At 47.7% G+C, this 22,041-nt stretch overlaps 1 protein-coding gene across 1 annotated transcript in view; it reads left to right on the top strand.

Moving 5' to 3' along the window:
* The window catches only part of LOC104078044 (SLIT-ROBO Rho GTPase-activating protein 3-like), a gene marked incomplete at both ends in the record, with an annotated part of 41,601 nt that extends 19,838 nt beyond the window's left edge, over window positions 1-21,763 (top strand). The window contains 7 exons of the mRNA XM_009579522.1: window positions 1-86; window positions 12,446-12,667; window positions 13,187-13,288; window positions 13,532-13,729; window positions 15,090-15,174; window positions 17,698-17,725; window positions 21,661-21,763. The exon at window positions 1-86 is cut by the window's left edge and continues 30 nt beyond it. Of these exons, the coding sequence (XP_009577817.1) occupies window positions 1-86; window positions 12,446-12,667; window positions 13,187-13,288; window positions 13,532-13,729; window positions 15,090-15,174; window positions 17,698-17,725; window positions 21,661-21,763 (824 nt within the window). The remainder of the gene's footprint in view (window positions 87-12,445; window positions 12,668-13,186; window positions 13,289-13,531; window positions 13,730-15,089; window positions 15,175-17,697; window positions 17,726-21,660) is intronic.
* Window positions 21,764-22,041: the final 278 nt, after the last annotated feature.

The raw sequence follows: 22,041 nt of genomic DNA, 5'->3' as shown, positions 1-22,041 counted from the left end.
CCGGGACGGCCTACCTGCTGAACCTGGCAGCCACCAACTCAGCTGTCAGTAAATACTACATCCACGACGTCTCTGACCTCATTGATGTAAGTGCTTCCTCCCCCTGCGTGCATCCTGCCCATTTTCTACTGATAAGCGCACAGCTAAATCTTAAGCATGGTTTGGTCCTTAAATGCACTCTCATGTGGTGGTAATGAAGGGGGTATTTGTTGGGGCTTTAAAATATGCTTAACTGGGGCCTGAAAACGTGCTGTAAATTTGGATTATTTTTTTTTTCCCCCTGTGGTAGTTTTTTTCCTCCGAGCTGCACATACACATTTAACTTTCCCCCCAGTTGATGTAGGGATATATGAACAGAACTAGAGCTGCCATTATATGGGAGTCATAAAATCATAGAATGGGTTGGGTTGGAAGGGACCTTTAAAGGTCATCTAGTCCCACCCCCTGCCATGGGCAGGGACACCTTTCACTGCATCAGGTTGCTCAGAGCCCCATCTGACCTGACCTTGAATACTTCCAGTGATGGGGCATCCACAACTTCTCCAGGCAACGCTCAGAGTCAGCTGCCTCTGAGCTTTATGATGGCCACATGATCACACAACAAAGTAATTGATTCATATTTGTGCTACATATAAACTTCTTTCATCAGTGTCTGGAAAAAAAGATGGAGTTTTTCGTTATAACTGCAGGGTATGAAGCAGCCTGAACCAAACATTTTCCTAAGCGCATAAGCAGGGGAGTCCAGATTGAACTGCATGATTCGGGCACGTCTAATACACAGTTACAAACTAGAAATTGCTTGAATGTTTTCTGCACCTTTCATGCCATATCACAAGCATGCTAAGGTCTGGTTGTCGGTGTATGTTGGTCCTGCCTTCAGAACCATGCAGACATGGTGCCTTCCTTCATGTTAAAGCAATGGCTTCATCTGCAGTGGCTCCCACACAGCAGGGTGTCCTGCAGCTTCTCAGAGTCCAGAGCCTTTGGAGGAGAATTTGCCTTGGGGCAAGACAGGAGAGCCTGAGGTTTCCTCCTGGCCCATCGGTTAGTCTGCATTTGAAACAGATAAACTCTTATGAAGATCAGATACATCTTCATTTTTGTTGTTGAAACACAAGATTTTTCTTTCTGCAGTTTCTATCAGTGTGAGCAGGCACTTAGCTCTCCTCGACTTTGGTGGCAGTTAAGCACACGCAGGCAGTTAAGCACATGTGGAAGTGCTTTCCTAGCTAGGGAAGGCGCTTGCTGAGTTGTATCTGAAGTGTTCATTGCACAAAATAGCCTCAGGGCAGGAACTGCTGGAAGCAGGTTTCGTAGTGATGGTAGGAATTGAACGCGTGTGTGTATCAGTGACTCCTACGAACTGCTTTTAAATGATTCCAGAGAAGGGATTTCCATTTCTTTTTTTAATAGGCATCTTCACAGTGGTATAAATTGCACTATGCGGAGTTTCTTCCTTCTAGAGTTGCTTCAATGAGCGCATAAATAACTGATCTATAAGTACCGAGTTAGTCTTCTGGCTTCATCATTACCTAAATGTATAATTTAAAAATGTGCTGGAGTGTTTATCTCCTTTACTAACCCACTAACATATATTTATTCTTCTAAGCATTAATTAAAGTAAGTCTAATGCAAAACCCCTGATGATTTCAAGATTTTGAGACACCATAAGATATTCCTAGTATGTGCTTTTTGTTCACTTTAATATTTAAGATGAATTAAGCCATATGAAAAAAACTACTTTGATCATGGACACATTTGAACAGCAGGGTATGATAACACCTTGATTTATCTGTGAGGTTTCTGCTTCTTGTTGTGTATATTCTCTCTCTCTTTCTCATTTATTTTTTAAGCAAGAATGACTTATTTTCATGGAGTTTTGGGGACTTTGATTTCCTGGAGAGTTGCCGAGTTCCGTTTTAGTTCTGGCTGTTTATATTATTCCTCCCAACTTTATTTCCTTGCTGACACTTCCACTGGAGTCAGCAGATGGCTTTTCTTCTGCACTCCAAGAATCCCTTCAGGGGACTTTAACTAAAGCATCCTCAACTCTGTGCAGCTAAATTCCCCTAACTAAATTCCCCTAACTATATATTCTGTTCACCAAAGAAAACAAAATATCGGACGTGTGAGCTGCACATGGGTGCCCTAATTTTAAATCCTCAAAGGAAGGGCAGTTTATTCAAACTGACTTTTGTCCAAATTCAGTGTATTTTTTGAATATATTTTGCAAGAGCATCGCCAGAAGGGTTTCAGCATGCTCCAGAAGAACAGCATCCCATTCACTGTGTCCCACTACTACTGTGAAAGTGGTTGAAAGAAAAGACTGCCATCGGATCCAACAGCGTTGGGCTTTCTGTGGGTGTGTAATCCATGTAAAGCAAAATGAAGAAAACAGGTATTTTTCGATGTAGTTATAAAGTTAGTGTTTTAATTTTAGTACATTTAACAATGATAAGAAGATGGTGCCTTTCACTCTCAGGAATGACAGTGCTGTTTGCAAACAGCGGGTCTATACCGTGGCGGGACATGGGTCCTCTGCCCCTTGGGGCAGCCCTGCCGTTTCGTGGGGTGCAGCAGAGGGTCTCTGAGCAAAGAAGGTGAATTTTGCTTTGATCGAGCGCCAGCAGAGCCCTTGGCTGCAGCAGCGTGAGCAGAGCGGGGCGATGCAGGGCCCCGGGCGTCTGTGCAGGGGGAGCTGTGCCTGACGGGAGGAGCGGGTCTGTAGGAAGAGAGTGAGTGCAGAGGGGCTTCATGGTGGGAACAGAGTTTTGGTTTAGCTCAAAACCTGGCTGGCCATGCTTTAATAGGATCCTAGCAGCGTCCGTGTATTGCAGTTATGCAATTCTCCTGGCTTCTCCACCCTGCGTCACCAAGGGGGGTGATTAACGATGTACCAGGCTGTCTTTCTGGGACATAGGAGGGGTGATGGGGGGCTTTTGCACACCCTTCCTATCAAGCACAAATTGCCATGTGCAGGTTTTTGATTTGTACGCAAATCTGAGCCGTCAGGACACTGGAGCAGCTAATTTAGCAGCGTTCCCCCCAAATCCCAGATGGCTCAGTGTCATCTGTTAGGCACAGCCTTGACACTTCTTATGCCCTCAGCATCACCGCAGAATGGTGACTTTTATAACAAAGCCGTTCTGCTAATCTCCCGCTCTGCTGAGAAAGAAGGTCCCAGCTGCTCTGGGAGAGGGCGGAGAGTCCTCCCAGGGCTGCGGTTTTAATGAGAAATGTAAAACTCGATCAGAGGAGCTGTGATGTGGCACAGAGCGCATCTATCCTTCCCTCTGTCTCCAGTGGCCTTTGTTTCGTTCTTTGGAAAGGAAGAGAAGAATATAGAGACACATCAAATTAGACTTGGACTTAAAGTACACTGTTGTGCCTCTTCCCTTGAAAGAAGCATGTGTTTATATTAAAACGCCTGGGTTCGTCTCTCATTTCTGTCATTAACTATGTGACCAAGTTAATCTCTTTGGCCATGTATGTGAAGTGGAGATAAAGCTGCTTATCCATCCCTCTGGAGTTCTGTGTGAAATGGCTGAAAAATATTTTGAAGTGGTCACATGAAAGGTATCACTAGATTTAGCAGAGTAACATGTAGCAGTTGGTGTCAGTGCGTACTGATCCACCAAAACAGCAGCTTGCTTCTCTACGGATTGGTGTGTTTGCCATATCTGAGACAAACAAGCAAGTAAAGGAGAGGAATTCTGAGGAATATAATATTATACGTTACTGCCAAATTGTTCGGGCCCTAGAAAACTTAGCTGATGGCATTGTCATTTTTCACATGGTCAAGTGATGCTTAGTCAAGTTAGGAAACAGAAACAGCAGTCAAAATTGTTATGCCAAAAATCTTCAGTTGCCTTTACTTACCACAAAGTAAAGCTCTAGGTTTTGCAGTAATGTCAAGAGAGTAGAGGCCAGAAAATATAATATATGTATAAATGAATAATATATGTTTAAAGAAAGAGTAAAGAAAAAATGAGGAAAAAAGGGAACAGCGCAGAGCAAATGAGAACTGTTTGTTTCCAGCTAGTGCTGGGTACTGTGGAGGACTAGCAATTAGGCTGCTGTTACCTGGCAAGTAAAGCGATTGATGGCAGACTAGCTGGGATGCTCAGGTTTTACTCTGGGATTTGCCACTTGCTCGGGTGAGGCACGTGGTCCTGCGCCGCGCCGACAGCCTCAGCAGTGGGACTGGCTGTGTGGGACACCGTGGCTGTATCTCGTGTGCAGGGTTCAGCCTCCTGAATAAGAGGGAGACTCAAAGGTGCTGAAGCCACAGACCATTTTATTAGGATCTATTTCTAGGCATCTCTTGCAGCTCTTGTCATCGTTGTTTCCATCAGTGGCTAATTGCCTGGGCACGTCTGTGCCTGCAGAGCCAGCGCTGGCAGCAGCCTCACTTTGTGCGGTGCTTTCCCCGTGTGATTGCACGGGGACGTTCCCCTGGCCTGAGTAGCTCTGCGTGATGCCACTGGCTTTAAAGAGTTACTGATTTATACAAGCAGAGGGTCTCCTGGGGGTTTGCTCTGTTGTTTGAAGCAACTTTTCCAGCATAAAGAGCCTTTCAGTTCCACAAAGACACAGAGGTTCCTCCCACGCTGTCCTTTGAGTGGGCTTTCTGCCAGATACCAGGCTCCTGCCAGCCCTAAGAGCCAGGTATGTTTTATCATGGAAACTCCATGCAAAGCACTGCCTTTGCTGCACTGTCATGTGGAGCAGCATCTGTAACTCAAAACTCCTGCTCTCCCGGGAAGGAGTGCCTGTACTTCAGCTTACCATGCGTGTGTCTGCAGCTAGGAGATCTGGCTTCAAGGTATTTCAAATAAAGTCAACAGTGCAGCAATAAAAAGAATAAGCAGCTTCCATCAGGAGGAATTAGGCTGTCTCAAGAGGCTCAGTGCTCTTTACTGCACAGCTGCTGTGTCCCTATTACCTGGTTTCCCACAGAGGTGGCAGTTTGGGAATGCCACTGGCAGCCCGCAGCACTGGAGCCGGTCAGCTCTCCCTGCCACCGGGGAGGGCAGAGGAGGCTCTGGGAAGTAGAAAATACGTGTTTTTAGGAGGTGTCACTAACTAACTTTGCAGGGAGCTGTGAGCTGAGGAACTAGAGGTGCCACACAGCCACCTGAGCGCAAGTGCTTTGCTGTGGGAGGCTGCAGTGATGCTGGTGACTGCCCGTGACGTACAGTGGCACTCCCATACACGCGCAGGGGATGCAGGGCTCGCTGGGGTGCCCGAGTTCCTGTAGTGCCATGAGTCAGTGAAGAATAAAAACCTCAGCTGCCGTGGTTGCAGAGTAAACCCTTGAGCTTTAACGGTGGGTGTGACAATACATGCCTGAGCTTGCAGAGAGCCCAGGCATTAGTCCTGGCGTGTGAATTGCCCAGGCACAGCAGAGATGGTCAGTGGAAATGGGTGATAAAACCAGAAATATCCATATGCCATTAAAAGCTTCATGCATTTTAAGAAAATAAATGGAAGAAAAAGGATTAAATTTGTATAATCTTTTTCAACACAGAGCTTCTGTGGATGAAGAGTGAAAGAGGTACATCTGCTTGATTTCCTTTCAGAAATTTGACATCATTTTTTCATATAACACTACCCTGGTTTAGTAAACCTGTATTACTCTTCTTCTATATGCAGGTTATTAATAATAGCTACCTGTTTGTAAGCAAGAACCATAAATCATGGTATTCTAATAACAACAACAATTTTTACTAAGCTGTTCTTAGAGTGCTATATTAAACTGAAAGAATCCAACCGCTATACATTTCTTAAATTTTGCTGGTCCTGGCTTTAATAATACGGCAAAACTACGTTTTTTGCCAGGGTTTGTACGTAGTAAACAATTTATTCCTCACGTGGATACCACAGACATTGGAAATGCTTTGCTAAATTAATTAAGCACATGTGCTGATGGTTTTATGATTTAGAAGTATCATGCAGTCTGTAAATTTTACTGCCTGAAGACCATGAGCAGTCTTTGTCTGATAGACCTTGTTAGCTTGATACAAAAAAGCAACAGTACTTTCCTTTAGAAAAAAGAATTTCTTCTTGACACATTTGGCTGCTTTTCCCAGTTGTTTGAAGGAATAGCCTCAAGGTATTAATGTCCTTTAAAAGATCAACTTACCAATGCATTCATCTTAACAAAACAAAACCAAAACACCACCACCCCCCCCAAACAAACCCTGACCCCCAAAAACCCAAACCACCAAACAACCCCATTAAAAAAGCCCTAAGAAAATATACATGGGGGAGGGAGTTGCTATAGAGAGACTAAGGAGCAAAATAAAATGTAGGTAAAAGATCCTCCAGAAAGAAACCTACTCTAGAGACCATAGACTTAATTAACTATAGCTAGATTTTCAAAAGGACTACATAATATTTGGCTCTCTAATATTTATAGGTAAGGAACCTTTGATTAGAAATAATCAAATCTCATGCTTCAGGGCGTGAGTTGATTACTGCAAGGGTCAGGGAGGATCCTATCCTTCCCCTGCCGTATCCACACATCATTCTCTCTTTGGCTAAAAATAAATCAGTTGTTCGGCAGTTTTTATGTTGTGGTTGTTGCCTCAGGCAAAACACTGAACTTGGTGGACCAAGACTTGCTTTGGAAGAGATTTATGGTAACAGTCGAGCACTGCAAGCCAGGCCGTGGTGTGCATGGGGGACCCTTCACTCAGTTCAGGAAACACTTTAAAAACATGTGCTTGTCAATGGGTGTAGGGGAGAGCCAGCCTGGTAGCACACATCACATCCACTTGGCATCACAGCGTGGGCTTCCCCATTCCGGGCATCAGACCACAAAAACGTGATAGCCCCCCGTTTAATGTGTTATGACAGCTTACGTACTCGGTCGTAACAGGCACGGTTTTGCTGTGAGTCAGAAATAAGGGAACTCATGGAGGGAATCCAGGGTGGTTTGGTCCTGCACTGTCAGACATGTGGGTCGCCCCCTCGCCCCGTGCAGCCGTTCCCTCGCAGTGCTGACGTCTGGAGTGGGAGCGGCAGCCGAGCCCCCTCGGCGTGGCAGGTGTCCCGGGGGTGATGCCGGCGTTGGCATTTTGTGGGTGGAGGAAGGATTTTGCCGCGTGATGCTGGGCTGCAGCGCACCGCTGCGTGGCGAGGGGACCTGCGTTCTGCTTGGTTTCAGGCTCCCTCGGCATCCTCTTCGTTTGGCAGAGAAGCTGGCATGTTAGGTTTGGATAGGCCTCGAATTGCTAAAGCTTAAAAGATGGGGTCAGTCTGGGGGATATTGTCTTTATATTTAAAATAGTGCACTTTCAAGGGCTACACCCACTTCTCAGTGCCAAAAAGTTCAGCGACCCTCGACCCCACAAGGCGCGATGCGGTGAGTGCCTCCATCGCTGCGCCTCCTCGTCTTGGCACTGCTGCGCGTCTCAGCGTCCCCGGTAGCCGGCTCCCACCTGGCGTCAAACTGGCTGGGGAATATTAGGGGTAATACTCATCGAAGGGAGACAGCCCTCACATTTGTTTGCTGCTTCCTGTCTTTTCTGAGCAATTATTTGTGGCTGCTGATGCGTCTCAGCCCTTTCTGCCCTCTCCTGGAGCGGTTTAATTTCCTTTGCCACCTGGATCCATCTTACAGTGTGCAGAGCCTGTTTGTCATGGTGGAGCGTTGCTTTACAAGCATTTATCATACTTTGGCTGGAACACCTTTTGTAACTGGGTTTGTTTCGATGCTGTTTTGCTTTGAGGGAAGTGCAGTGACTGCAGGCTGCAAAAGTGCAACTGTTTTGTTTTCTGCATTTTTGATACATGATAAACAAATCTTGTCCATGAAAATGAATGAGAACAGAAGCAGTTTGTATTCTCTTTAAACACTCCTCCTAAGATCTGAAGGTACTTTCAGGTATGGGTTAGGATCTCGCATAGTACCCAGCATTGTCATGGCCAAGCGCAAACATTATCCTGGTAAAACATTATTTCATGCTTTGCAACAGACAAGTTAAATATCTTTTAACTGTTTAACCAGTGAGGAAATGAGACAGATGCATCAGTAGTTTGGAAAGCATTTCATTCTCTCTGGAGCCCGGTGCTGTTGCAGCCTCGGCTACGTAAAATCCCTCAGCATTTCTGCAGAGCTTCGTCATTCATATTAAACCCCGTCAGATTCCTCTGGACCCAGCAGTCGCCGTCCTCGCTGCCATCACCTCTTGTGAGGATGGCGTCTGACTCATGGGGCTTGGAGCAGCTGGCCTGCTGCACTGGGGGGAACGGCTGTCAACCTGCCCAAATATGCGAGGAGGGTGAACGGAGCAGCAGAGTTGTGCAGGGACGTCTGCCTGTCCTGCGGGGACGGGGCAGCTCTGCCCGCTGCTGAGGAGCAACTGAAGGTCACTGTGGAGTGCAGAGTGGTTCGGGCTCCCGTATTTTCCACCTGCTGGATGTTGCTTTGTTCTTAAAGCGTTTCTCGTTTTCCTGTGCTGGTGCAGTTTGGTACCTCGGTTATGATCAGTGGCACGGCTTGCTTACCGCCCCGTTGGTTTAGACCATCCCAGGCCTGATTTTCCAAAGAGATCACCCTCGGTACGGCAGCGTGACCAAATCCCAGGGAAGAGCTGGCTCTCCCTTAGCTGCCTGATTGCCTGGCTGCCGAGGGAAGACGTTGAGATGCTTGTGCAGGGTTGGAGACTTGCCGGCTTTCCTCCTGGCTTTGGGCGAACATTTTAATATCTGTTTCCACTCCTGTGTCTAAAGTGGGGTTACTGGCACTGGGGTTAATGGCCAGCAGTGGTCTTCTCCAGCCCCCTGGTCCCCTCTGTGGTGGGGCAGTGGGAGACACACACACAGATTTGGCTGCTTCCATGGCATTTTGGCCGCAACCAGCTTGCTTAAGCTCTGGGGTGTCGGTTTATTTCTCAAGTTGAACACTGTAATATTTCCACCCCTTGCGGGGGTGTTACCAGACTTAATGAATTAATATATGAAGAGCTTTGAGCTCGCCAGATGAAAGGCGCTGCAGAAGGGCTAAGGATTATTATTTGTGGTTCTAATTTCTTTTCCATCAAAGGGATGAGAGGGGTGAGAAAATGCCATTTGTTCTGGAGCTGGGAGCAGGAGTTTGAAGTCTCTTTTTTTTTTTTTTTTTTTTTTCTTTCTTTTTCTTTTCCCCTCCCCTTTGTGTGTTTCTCTGAGAATTTTGTGGAAGTCCCTGCTCTGTCTCTTCTTCTCTGGGCACCAGTGTGTGAAGCAGCTGGCACAGTGCTAATCACCAGAGACTTCAAGGGCCGTAGCATGTTAGGAAAGTGGCTGCCCTGGTTTTCAGTAGCAACCGATTTCTGGGCATTGCAAATAACTGCTAGCTTCAGTGTGAGTTCAGCATTCAAAGTAAAGGGAAGATTTCACATGGAATTTTTTCTCAAAAGCATCTGGCAATACCCTGAGCCCCATCTCCTTGGATTCTGTGGCATTCAGCGATTTTCCTTTGTAATAGCTCAGTTTTTAATGCTTGAACAGAGGCAGATATTTTCTCCTGGCGTTATTTTTTGTAGTCAAGTAGCAATAATTTCCAAGGGGGTGGGAGAACGACAGGGATGGGTTGGGAGATGCGCTGGGAACCATGCGAAATCGTGTTTTCAGGGCACAGAACAGCGGTCGGCTGGTCATTGTGGGAGAACAGATCCTCCTCCGGCATCGGCACGGGGGGTCTTGGCCCTGAGCCCTGCTCCACCCGCATGACAGCCCCCTCGGCGATGGCTTGCCAGCTGCCCATGCCAAACCGAGCGGGTTGTGGGGTCAGATCCCTGCTGATGGTCTGAGCGCAGAGCTCACCTCTCATCCCTGCCCCGCAGCTGCCGGGGATGCTGCGCACCACTGCTCCTGCGGCCGGCCCCGCCGGGACTGCCCGTCCCTGCCTGCCGGGTGCTCGGGGTGCGCCGAAACACGGCTGGGAAGAGCAGGGCAGCTGTGGTGCTGCGTTGTCTCGACTCATTGGTTTCTGCGTGCAGCCCTGGAGCAGTCGCACGTGATTTCATGCTAAAATTGTCTCATGGGAGAGACTCACAGCACTATAACAAGGTTTCGTTCGAAGTGGTGAATAGAAATTCACCCCAATTCTTCGGTTTTTGTGTTGCTTGCTGATTTATGAAGGCACAGCTATACCAGTCCTTAACTGCCCATGTTTTCAACTAATAAGATTAGAAGCTAAGTAGTAGTAGAATAAATGCTGGGTTATGACCATTCGATAGTTCCTGCAAAAGTCCTCGTTATTGCATGTATAGTTTCACTGCTTTAAAAGACTCTATGGGGACAGGCAGGCTGCACTCGTGTATCTGTGAGCAGGAATCAGCCTGGTTTTATTGCTGCTTTTAGCACAAACTAAACCAAATACAACTCTGCGTGTGACTTTATCTGAGCTGAGGGTTGTCTCTTCAGATCTGCAGAAAGCATGAGATTACTTCTTTGGTTGGAGTTGTTTGTGGCACCAGCTGAGTTTTCATATTTCAATTTGAGTTTATCAGTACTGATGTTCTGATGCAGAATCACTTTCTGTGCCTTTCTGTATTGGTTCAGTAATGTCTGTGGATGCTGTAGAGCTGGAGAAAGAAGGTGGCTCTGAAATGCTAGCTCCCAACAAGGAGTTCTGCTGCTGTGGAAAAGTTGGTCTCGTTTTGGGTCATTGGGATTACACTAGCAATCTTTCTTCTCTTTTCTGTAGTTTTTTGTGCCATGCTGGTCCTCCTGGCAGTGGTTTTGCTGGGGCTGAAGCCTGCTCATCACACACCTGCTCGTGCTGTGCCAGGGTGGTTTTGGTTACAGCTCGGACCGTGAGGACTTCCTACTCGTTCTTTAATCTGTGTGGCAGCAAAGTGTGTTAACTTCTGTGATATAAATAGTCCTTTGGTAGTTTTCACGTAATAAGAGTAATTCGCTGGTGATGGTTAGTTTGGTGCTATGTGCCACAGGAGATATTTCTCAGGGGTCCCTCTGTTTCTCCCATGGAGGTGTCCCTGTGACCCTCAGCCCTCCTGCGCCTGGGCATATCTCTGCAGATCATGGTGCTTGTGTGCAGAGGCACCTGAACAGCTTCAGACCGTGAGCGTACCACACTGCTAACCACCTGTGCTGACCAGGGTGTGCCGTTCTGTGCCCTGCAGTGGTACCCGTGCTGTGCCAGGAGACAGGAATGAGTGCACTGGGGACATATGATTATGAAACTCCTCACAGACGATAAAGCCATAATTATCTAAATTTACATCCTCTGTCAGGAACTCCAGACCTCTCTTACATCCCAGAAATAGATGTGCTTCAGTTTTGGACTGCAGCGCATCTGTTTCACTGCACTCTCCTTGCAGCCCCACGAGTGCGGCACAGGCTGATGCGTTGCACTCCTCCTGCTTCCAGCATCCTCTCTGTCTTGCCTTTCCCTGCAGAACATCTGTTGGCATCCAAATTTTGGGTGTTTCTTCGGTGCCCGTCCTTGCGCCCCATTCCCAGGGCAGGCTGCTCGCAGCAGAGCCAGCCGATCGGATCGGAGCCCTGCGGAGGTTTGTGCTGTGTCAGGGCTCCCATTGGGGACTGGGAGGAGAGTTGCTAAGAGTTACTTTTTGCTCAGCTGTGATTAAGTGTTCATAGCAGCAAATCCCTGTGCTGTTGCTATACTTAACATGCCAAACTCAATTATATTGAGAAGAGAGTTTAAAAACAAGCTTTTGTCTAATGTATAGTGTTTTGGCAGCAATTAGCTCTGAGTTTTATCATTTTCCCCAAGGTGAACATGAGAACAATCAGTTATGCATGAGAAACTGCTCCGTCGTGAGAGAGGAAGGCCGCTTCCTAGCGAGGATATAAGGGTTTGCACATACTGCAGGGCACGTTTTTCAGTGCCACCTTGCTTGAATGTCCGTCTGAATTGATAACTTTGGGAAATGGTTTCTTTGTGTAAAAAGTGCTTGCCGGGTAGTTCACAAGGCGAGAAGGAAATTACTGGGGACAAGCAGTGGCCCAGGCCCTCTGGCCGTTTCTTTCCCAGGGGCCACTGCAGGCACAGGTTTTGCCACCGGTGCGGCCCCTGTGGTCACGCTGGCCCCGGGGGCGGTGCTGAGCAGGTAGCCAGGGAGAACTGTGCTTTTGTATGATTTCTTTCCTTTGTCCTGTCTGAGAAGATCCTGTGCCCTTCCCAGTAAAATGAAGGGTATTAAACCCTGGTGCCGTGGTGAGGGTCCAGTGCAGGGTCACTGTACTATCTGGCTGTTTGTTTCCTGGTACCTCTTCTTCTTCAGTCCTCTTCCCTTCTTGCCTTTTCATATGGTATTGCAGTACGCTGTTAAATATACCCTGGTATGACAGGGTTGATGTTTCTCTGGGACATACAGTGCTTTTTTTGGCATTTAATGTACACATGACCCTCCAGAACAAGGGTGGGAGTGTTTGTGTGACTGGACCATTCCTTGGTATTTCTCAGTGCTGTGATCTGGGATTCCACGCCAGCCTCGCTCGGACGTTCAGGACATACCTGTCTGCTGAGTACAACCTGGAAACCTCCCGCCACGAGGGCCTGGACATCATTGAGAATGCCGTGGACAACCTGGATGCACGGAGTGACAAGCACACCATCATGGACATGTGCAACCAGGTCTTCTGCCCTCCGCTGAAGTTCGAGTTCCAGCCTCACATGGGGGATGAGGTAGTGTACTCACCCGAGGGGCTGCAGAGGTGCCTCCAGCCTGGCCTGGGCTGGCTTCCTCCTCCTCCTAACCATCGCTGTTAAATTATTTCTGACTCCTTGTCCCTCTGTGCTGTCTTCACACACTCCTGTTCATGTTTCCTTTCTTAATGAGACACTTGGCTCATTAGGGCTCCTCCTTTCCGTCTGTCTCTTGCTCCATATCGCTCCCAATTAGGAATCCTGTGGTTTGATTCTCAGCTGAACTGCCCAACAGATTTGTAAAGTGGAGCTTTGATTTACCTGCTGTAATTGGAAGACTTCAGAGTGCAGCTTTCAAATGCTGGGTAGAAAATGCTTTGTGCTGGCCCAGGTCCAGGGCACTGCTGATTAGAAACTGTGCGATGCAGCCTCTCTGGAGGCTGCAAGGAACTTGTGGGTGCTGGAGAGAATCGTTTAGGTATTTAAATGTGTATGTCTAGTCAGTGCACGACCCACTGAATGCTCTCCTGTCTCTCTCTGGCGCTGCTCCTGTCTCAGGTGTGTCAAGTCAGTGCCCAGCAGCCTGTGCAGACCGAGTTGCTGATGCGGTACCACCAGCTGCAGTCGCGACTAGCTACCCTCAAGATAGAGAATGAAGAGGTAAGAAGTTGCTCTGGGTCTCGTGTTTGGCCTCGTAGGCAGCATTGCTCAGCCTGTTGCCAGGGGATTTCCTGGTGTGCTCAGGTGTAGAGTCCTTCCAGCGACAGTGCTGAGAGCTCCCATTGACTGCAGCTAGCGCAAGAGCCAGCCCAGTACTTAGGAGCTGCCTGTTGGCCAGTTGTTTTGGCTCAAGATGTGTCATTTTACCAGTCCGCTTCAAAACCTGTCTTCTATTTCTGATAGGTACGAAAAACTCTGGATGCCACAATGCAGACTTTGCAGGACATGCTGACGGTGGAAGACTTTGATGTTTCAGATGCCTTCCAGCATAGTCGCTCCACTGAGTCAGTCAAATCAGCTGCATCGGAGACCTACATGAGTAAAATAAACATCGCCAAGAGGAGAGCCAACCAGCAGGAAACTGAAATGTTCTATTTTACAGTGAGTCTCATCTCATGCGATACAGGACACAAAGCATTAATTGCTAGGGCTGAGTCCCATTTTAAGTGCTCATTAGTGAAGAGCAAGAACCAATTCAGACTCTTTAAGTATTTGTCTTCTGTCTGATTTGGAACGCTTTTTTCAGTGGCAGGGTAGTGCATAGGAACTGACAATCCAGCGTCTGCCTTTTTCTTCTTTTTGAAGGAAAAACTGGAGCAACCAGTTGTAACCGAAAACTTGCAGAACTCAGTAGGAGTGGCTCAGAGCAGGGCAGCAGACTCCAGCCAGCCTCGCAGTGTGTCACCATTCAGTGGCTCTTCCTGGAGGCCTTTACAATTTTGAACCATCAGCCAAGCCTTCCTTTTCTGGCCTACACAGCTAAAATCTGCCTTTGGCCCATGGGATGAACTAAACAGTCGCTTGCACCTCGTGCAGGGTGTTGGAGGAAGCTGCGACAGCCTGGCTTTGCAATGCCTTGCTGTTGCGTGCGTGCTGGGTAGAGGCAGTTGTGCTGTATCTCCCCTGCAGCCTTGCTCCCGTACTTCACTTCCAGGCAGATCTAAGGTTCTCTGTTACAGTAATTGAAATGTAAGTAATAAGCCATCAGTTCAGCAGAAGTAGCCCTCATTTAAGCATGGTTAATAGGCTAAAGCTAATAGCATCTTGTGGTATATTACATATGTGTAGAAAAGCTTCTACTTTCTCTTTTCAGGGGGAAAAAACTTGCAGTTTTCATTTTGAGTTGTGCTTGGTTTTTTTTTTAATGTTTTTTGCAAGGATTTGATCTTTCCCATTCTCTGTCTTTCATTTTCCATCTCTGTCTCCCTCACTCATCTGTAAAAGGAGTTGCTCTTGAGTGTTACCAGGTGTGAAACAGTCTCACAATGAAATGAGAAGTTGTACTGCACAGTTAGTGTCGCCCAGTGCATAAAGCGTCTGATGGTCCCTGACCTGGGAAGGTCTCATGCACTGGGAGTTCTCGCTCTGCATCGCTTGCTTGCACAAAGGCAAAGTGCCTGTCAGTGGAAGGAAAGCCTGTTTGATTTTCCAGACCATTCCCAGCAGCCTGACAAAAGAAAACTTGCTTTGAACTCTTTTCTTTGGAGCTACTTGCGTTCCCAGGCAGGAGGTGCAGCACCAAGGAGACCGGGCTAATAAGATAATCAGGCCTGTGGCTGGAGCAGTGAGAAGTGATTAGACCGTGCTCAGCCCTGCGGCGCATCTGACGTCTGGTTTGTCAGAGCCTGTCAGCCTTGCCGAGCCCCCTCCAGCAGCCCCCCTTGGCAAAAGTGTACATCAATTACGGACTATTTTTGCCAAGAGTCTTAATCCACCTTGTTTGTTTTATTTTTAATTCCAGAAATTTAAAGAGTATTTGAATGGCAGTAACCTTATCACGAAGCTCCAGGCTAAACACGACTTGCTGAAGCAGACTCTTGGAGAAGGTGAGTCGGGAGGTTAGGTCCAGGGAGGAACCTCCCATCACATGAGACGATTTTAAACCAGGCATCATCTTTCAGTCTTACCTGCTGTCTGTGTTTTCCTGAGTGACTGATGGCTTCTGTCGTTGGCTGCTACTGCTAAGTTTAACCAGTGACATGCAAAATCATTATTTCCCTGGAGCATTAGTCTTATCCCGCCTTTCTTTGGGAGTGCACATAGAGAAATTTGTTTGAATCTTATACGGTGTGCCAAAGTGCTGTGTTTCTTCTCCAAGAGCAAAGAGGTTCCCACCCACTCCAACCCTCTGCCTTTGTCCTTTCTCTCCCCCTTCTTCCCCTCTTAATGCAGCCCTGAACACACGTATTTTCTTGTCCTTGATGCTATGCTTCTGTGTTACAGATTTGCCAGCAGTCTTGCTGATTTAATAGGCTCCTTGCCCCTCTGGCCATAGTTTTTTTTCTGCTCTAAACCAGAACTGCAAAATCACCCTTGTTTTTGAAACTAACTGTTCCATAGCAGGCTTTTATTACCCCAGATAATTTCACAAGTTTGGTTTAGAGCACATACAACAGAGGGGGCAGTAACTTCTGAGGGAGGCAGGAGCGCATGGCTCCAGGTGGGATCTGCCACTGCTGGGGTAGTGATGCGCAACCATGTCCCTGTGAGAAGATTTTTAGCTCTTTTAAAGGGTTTTAAAAAATTGCATTATTTCCAGGTTAAAGAAGATGGAGGTGAGTTAGTATCTTGATTTTCCAACGGGAGAGAATATATTTAAATTAAAATACACAAATGGTCCATGATCTTGTTTTAACGATAGAAAAATTGGACTCTTCATCTCAGAGTTTAAAAAAAAAACAAAAACCCAAACATTTTTGTTGGCTATTTTGCCAAACATATTTTCTCTACCAAATTTATTTAGCCTTAAAATCTACCTTCTAGTTAGATCCTGTGGTATATTCCACTTAGTGAACACTGAACCAAGTCAAGGCACAAAATGTAAACACAAGGAGAGCTGCAAGGGTAGATACATAGGGCTCCATTAACATATTTCTTTTCCCAGGAGTTTCAGTACTCCCTGTAGCTGCCTTGACCCCTTATTGCCCTGCAATAACAGGTCAGTGGCAGCCCTTCTGCATCCTCCCCGAGGCAGTCGTGTATTCCATACCAGCGTGGTGGGTTACTGCGTGCTGCCAGGCAGGGTCCCAGCTCCTGGGTCTGAATTCAGGCTTTGACATAGGCAAGGGGGATGGAGCATGCAGTTCACAGAAATTGGACCCATCTAAGCTCTTCCCAGAGATCACAGATCTTAATATCTTAATACAGGAAAGAGCTCTGTTTATTGGACACAGTGCTAAGACTCCTATGGATTGGCGCAAGATGTGATGAATCTGTTGAAGATTAATTTGATCGCCATCCTGGTCTCTCATACAAGAGCCATACTAATGCCATACTTAGGAGGAAGAGTGCAGGGTGACGCATTTTAATTCTCTAGGGTTGTGCAAAAGCAGATGTGGAAGACTTTCACATGAAAACTTTCTGAATTTCTCCCAGGCCATGGCATCGTCCTGCTATGTAGGCATTCAGCAAATATTTAGCCCAGAAATGCCCAATGCTGCATTTCAGCATGAGCTGATTCTCATTAGGAAGAAGTCTGGGTTTGCAAAACACTCATCTGGAATTCTTTTCTTTTTCAGTAAGGAATTGGCTGCAAGCTTGCTTTCCACAGGTGCCAAGGGAGAGCAGGAAGGAGGCATGTGCAGCCAAATGCTTCCTTTTATGTGTCTTAGAAAAAGGAAGAATAAATCAGCTTTCCTGGCCTTAGGAGAAAGGCACAAACAACATGTGAAATTAGTTTAGTTTTTTTTCAGTGGCTTGACGAATACTTTAAAAAATGAATAGATCTTATCAGTGGTGATATGCTACCGTTTATATGAAATCCAAGCACTAAAAATACACAAAGGGGATGAGAATATTGACAGCCAGAGTAGAGTCTGCCTGATCGTGCTTAGATGGGCTGTTATCTCACAGGAAAAGGCGGGGAACTGAATACTCCGCTGCACTCAGGTACTATCAGTGGCCCTCCATGAGGCATTGGATAATCTCAGCAGCCTCCCCCGGGGCTTCAGCCCTTATCAGACTGCCCCTTCCTCCTGCCAATCCCCAGCTAGTGTAAACGAGCACTTATTGCAGAGGACCTGCAGTGCATCTGGTTATTTACAAGTCGGGCTTCATATTGCAAATAAACCTTTAATATCAGTGGGAATTGAAGATGCTTTCCCTCTCTTGTGGCTGAGTCTTGGACTTCTAATACGTCTTTTAGTGTCAGGGGTTTGTACAGCAACCAGCTTGGCATCTCCCCAATCTGCGGGGCCCTCAGGCACATTCAGCTTCTTTTTGCCAGAAGCCATTAACCCAGGGCTTACAGAACCAGACGTAGGTGTGTGAGTGCCTGTGTGATTGTGTTTTAACAGTTGTTTGGTGGTGACTAACATGGAGAGATGATAGAAACTTGTGTTTCTTCACAGGTGAAAGAGCCGAATGCGGAACAACCAGGTGAGCAGTTTCTTCCACTTCATCTGCTTTTGGGAAGGGCTTGCTCTGGCAGGAGGAGGGTGGCCATGGGAAGGGTGGTTTGCTTTGCTACTGATACCGCTTAGCAGGGTTCGGATTTAACCATCTTCCAGCTGCCCTGTGCTGGCAGGCCAGAGGGCAGGCAATCCCAGGCTCCCCACATCACTGCCCTGCTTCTCAGCTGTGTTGCCTGAAGTGGATTAATTAGGGTGATGACAAACAGGCCCTTGTTTTTGCTGCAGTGTAATTTCTAGCTGACTGGCTCTGAAGTGCCTGGAAGTGCTGTGTCAGCACAGTGCGGTGCAGTGCCTTGTAGCATAGCTGAGGTTGGGTTGTGTTCAGACAGTGCAACACAAGGGTGTCCACCTGCTCCCTACCATCTCCGTTCACTCTGATATGCTCCCAAAAGTCTCTCCCAGCTCTAGCTGCTTTGTCTAGGAGTGCAGAGCATCCCTGTATTCAGATTTCCATCCCTCTACAGCAAGAGATAGTGTTGGGGGTGAATGTAACAGGGAGGAGGCTTTGATCTGTGTCCAGCCCATAAAGCATCTCCACAGAGCTCTGGTGGCTTGCTATGAGCGTGCTGGTTTTCTAATAGTAAGACACAAGCCAGCAAAGCCTCCAAACTTCTCCCCAGAACGTCTACAACCTCTCTCTGTCTTATCTTTTTACAACCCTGTTTCAGTGTTTAATAAAATTTGCAATACCAGCAAAAAAACCCCCATTCACTGTTAGAAGTGCTGAAGCAGATGGTGAAGCCTGGGCTGCCTTTCCAAGCAGGAAAGAGGCTGTCTTAGCAGGGCGGCAGGGTGCCTTGCTTTCTCACCTTCTGGCTGGAGGGGGACTGTGCTGCCGGCGCCAGGCTGAGTGGCGTCAAGGCTGGGCACCCACTGGGGCTGCAGTGCAGGGCAGCGAGGTGTCGGGACAAAGAGGGGCCTTCCTGCCTCGCATAGGCCCGAGAGCCGGGACTGCACAGTGTATCACTGCATTGATGTGCTCCAAGGCGCTGCTCTTGACCGTGCTCCCTGGTCCCCTTTGGATCAGCCATCACGGCAGCCGCTCGCCCGCTGCAACCGCTGCCTCTCCCTGCGGGTCCCCGGAGAGCTGCCCTACAGCACCCTGACACCCGCGGTGGCCCAGGTGTCTTTGCATGCACACAGCTGGTGGGGGCTACCAACACAGCCTGTGAGGTGAGCTCTGGTCCTTTGGGCGTGCCAGCAGGGCTACCTGCTGAGCTGGTCGAGGAAAGCACACCCAAACGGCAAATGGCTGGGTAAAATCATAAAAAAAAAAAAAGGGAGAATTTGCGCTTGAGTACTTTGTTTATCGTGAGTGGGTGCCCATGGGGTGGTAGTGTCGCAGGCCAAAACAATCAAAGGAATGAATAACAGCCTCCTACATGAGGAATGATGGCACAACTCCCTGCTGCTTCTGTTTGCTTTTGTTTCAGCAGTTGCTTTTACTTCACAAAGGAAAACAAACAAGGGACAATCTCCTTCTTGTGCGAGGCAGCGCTGTAAGTGTAGGCAGAACAACCTTCCCACCAGATACAGCTGGAGGCCAGGCTGCCCCGGCCGCCTTGTGCCAGGGCATCCCCCGGGGAGAGGAGATTACACGGCCGCAAACAGCACTGGCTCTCTAGTCTGCAGTACAGGGCACTCAGCTGAGTGTCAGGTGGGCACTTGAATGGACAGCAGTCATTTCTGCTCCTCAGTTACCAGTTGAAGGAGTGGTTAGAAGCTATAGGAGTGTAGAGTCAAATTGCTTAATTTAAGGCATGTGATTAAGGAACCAGTGGATCAGAACTGTCACCTTTGCATCACAGCTCTGTGTAAATTGTACATGTCCATGCGGCTCTGCTTTGTGAGAACTTTTGCATGAAGGCTCTGAGCACTCATTTTTGTTTGCAGTCGTGATCTCTCCTCTACAGACAATATAGCCTGGGGGTAGAGGACAGATCAGAAATCGGTTAGAGATTTTATGCTATTTTTCTCCCTTTTCTTGATCTAGGCACTTGGGTCTTAATGTCCTTCATTATCAGAAGAAGAAATAAAAATGTGAATAGCGTTAATGAAAGCAGCCCTCCAAAGTCCTAATCACTGCACGTTATGCAAATAAGTCACACATTTCCATGGCCTCATTTGCAGAAGCAATAGGTGTTTGTTACCCTTGCTGAAGTCAACAGGGTCTTCAAGGTCTGTGCCCCGTGACTGATGAGGACCCTCAGTCAGTAGCTAGTAGGAGTAGGGTCACACCACTTTCTAATGCGCATGCCTACGTTTTCTGTTCTTATAGAGCTGCTGGTGGGTTTGCTCGTGTCTGTTGACTGGGCTCATCTTTTTGTTTGGTGGTTTGACTCTTGGGAATGGCTGCCAGAAAGATGAAAAACCATTCACACCCCTGTGAATGTCTCCCAAACAGAAGTTGGCTACAGAGAGGTGGAAGTGTTCCCACATTCCTCTTTCTGGCCATCTATGAGCAGAATGAGGTCCATTTAGGAATAAACAGGAATACCCCAGTGTTTTCCAGGTGTAGCTGTGGTTTATTTTGGATATATCAAGGCACCAGTTGAACTCTTCAGCTACTCTTGGTGCTTTTTCAGGCTGACAGAGTGCTGAACTGATGGAGGTAGGAGGCAGGTGTTAAAAATCCTACTGAGCACCAATGGCTTCATTTTACTTCTAAAATGATATCATAGAATCATAGTATAGTTTGGGTTGGAAGGGACCTTTAAAGGTCGTCTAGTCCAACCCCCCCCTGCAATGAGCAGGGACGTCTTCAACTAGACCAGGTTGCTCAGAGCCCTGTCCAACCCGACCTTGAATATTTCCAGGGATGGGGCATCTACCACCTCTCTGGGCAACCTGTGCCAGTGTTTTCACCACCCTCATCGTAAAAAATTTCTTCCTTATATCTAGTCTAAATCTACCCTCATCCCTGGTACTAGCACAAACACTGGGCAGCAGGTTTGATATTTGGCATCTCAGAGAGGGAGAATTGTACCTGCAGATCGTGGGTATCAAAGACAGTTATGACCAGCTGTGTTTAGCAGCTTTATTACTCTCTGACTTGAACAAAGCAAATTCTGCATGGAGAGCATTCCTGATCACCCATTGTTCATTCAAGCTGTGGTTGTTGGTTTAGTTACTGCTCTGTCACTGTCTGATTTCTGAAGATGGCTGTTTTTTACAGTAGAAACTAGGACTCTTCAAGAAGCCCGTAGCCACAAATAGATTGCTCTATGTGGCTGCAGCTGGGGTTAGAGTCTGTCTGATAAGAAAATACTGGAAGATTATGGGGAGGGAAAGTTATGGATAGGTTGGCTTACTGCTGTTAAATGTTTCTATTATCAAGATTAATTTGAACTTATTATGTAAATAAAGGCTGCAATCTTGACCTTGACTTGAAATTATATGTGCAGCGTATAGTGAACAGCTCTGATTTTGCTCCGGGCTGCCTACAGGTTAGCTCTGCTGCATTAGTTCAGACGCCTGCCAGCTGCACCCGGGCTCAGCCTGGCCTTTGGGACCCACAGAAGCGAGGCCGTTGTGGCACTGGCTCCAAAATGAGTTAGCCAAGGTAGTGCTAGCCCACACCAGGCTGTTGGAAAGGGCTTTGGAGTAAGCAGAGGGCACGTCCCCAGGAGCCGCAGGCGCTGTGCGCGATGCGGAGGTGTGGAGCCAAGCTCTTTGCAGGTCCCCGGCTCCCGGTGGAGCGGTGTCTGCAGGGGGGACGCAGCGGTGGGGATGCTGAAGTGTGAGCGGCTGCAGAGTGCGTGGAGCTGCGTGTCGAGTCCTCACAGAGGGATTTTTCTGTTTGATTTGTTTCTTATTCTCAGTCATAACTTTTGAGATCTCACCCTGTCATTGCATTTATGTTGGTGTTTTGTTGATTTCTTTTGTTCCATTTTCTCCCAGGCCCCCATGTCTTCCCCCTAAGCCACAGAAAATGAGGAGACCTAGGCCTCTCTCAGTCTATAATCATAAACTCTTTAACGGCAATATGGAAACGTTCATTAAGGTACTCGCTGGCTGACAGTAAGAGTTTATGAACGCTGTGAATGTAATGGTGGCTTTCCTGTCCTAACTGCTAGCTGCTTTCCTTCCTCGGCGGGGTCTCTCCAGCCCTGCACCCAGTTGACGTGGCCAGCACACGCTTTGCCTCGGTGACGATTTCTCTCCATAGCTGTCCTCGCCCATCATGTGTTCCTTGTGTTACCCGTCCTGTCACGGCCTGCGTGCCCCGGGGCGAGGGTAGCAGCGAGGGCCCTCATGGCTGGTGGCTGTCGGCCGTGCTTG

Source organism: Fulmarus glacialis, unplaced genomic scaffold, assembly GCF_000690835.1.
Source record: "Fulmarus glacialis isolate BGI_N327 unplaced genomic scaffold, ASM69083v1 scaffold44666, whole genome shotgun sequence".
Lineage (NCBI taxonomy): Eukaryota > Metazoa > Chordata > Aves > Procellariiformes > Procellariidae > Fulmarus > Fulmarus glacialis.
This window is presented reverse-complemented; position numbering and strand designations above follow the sequence as displayed.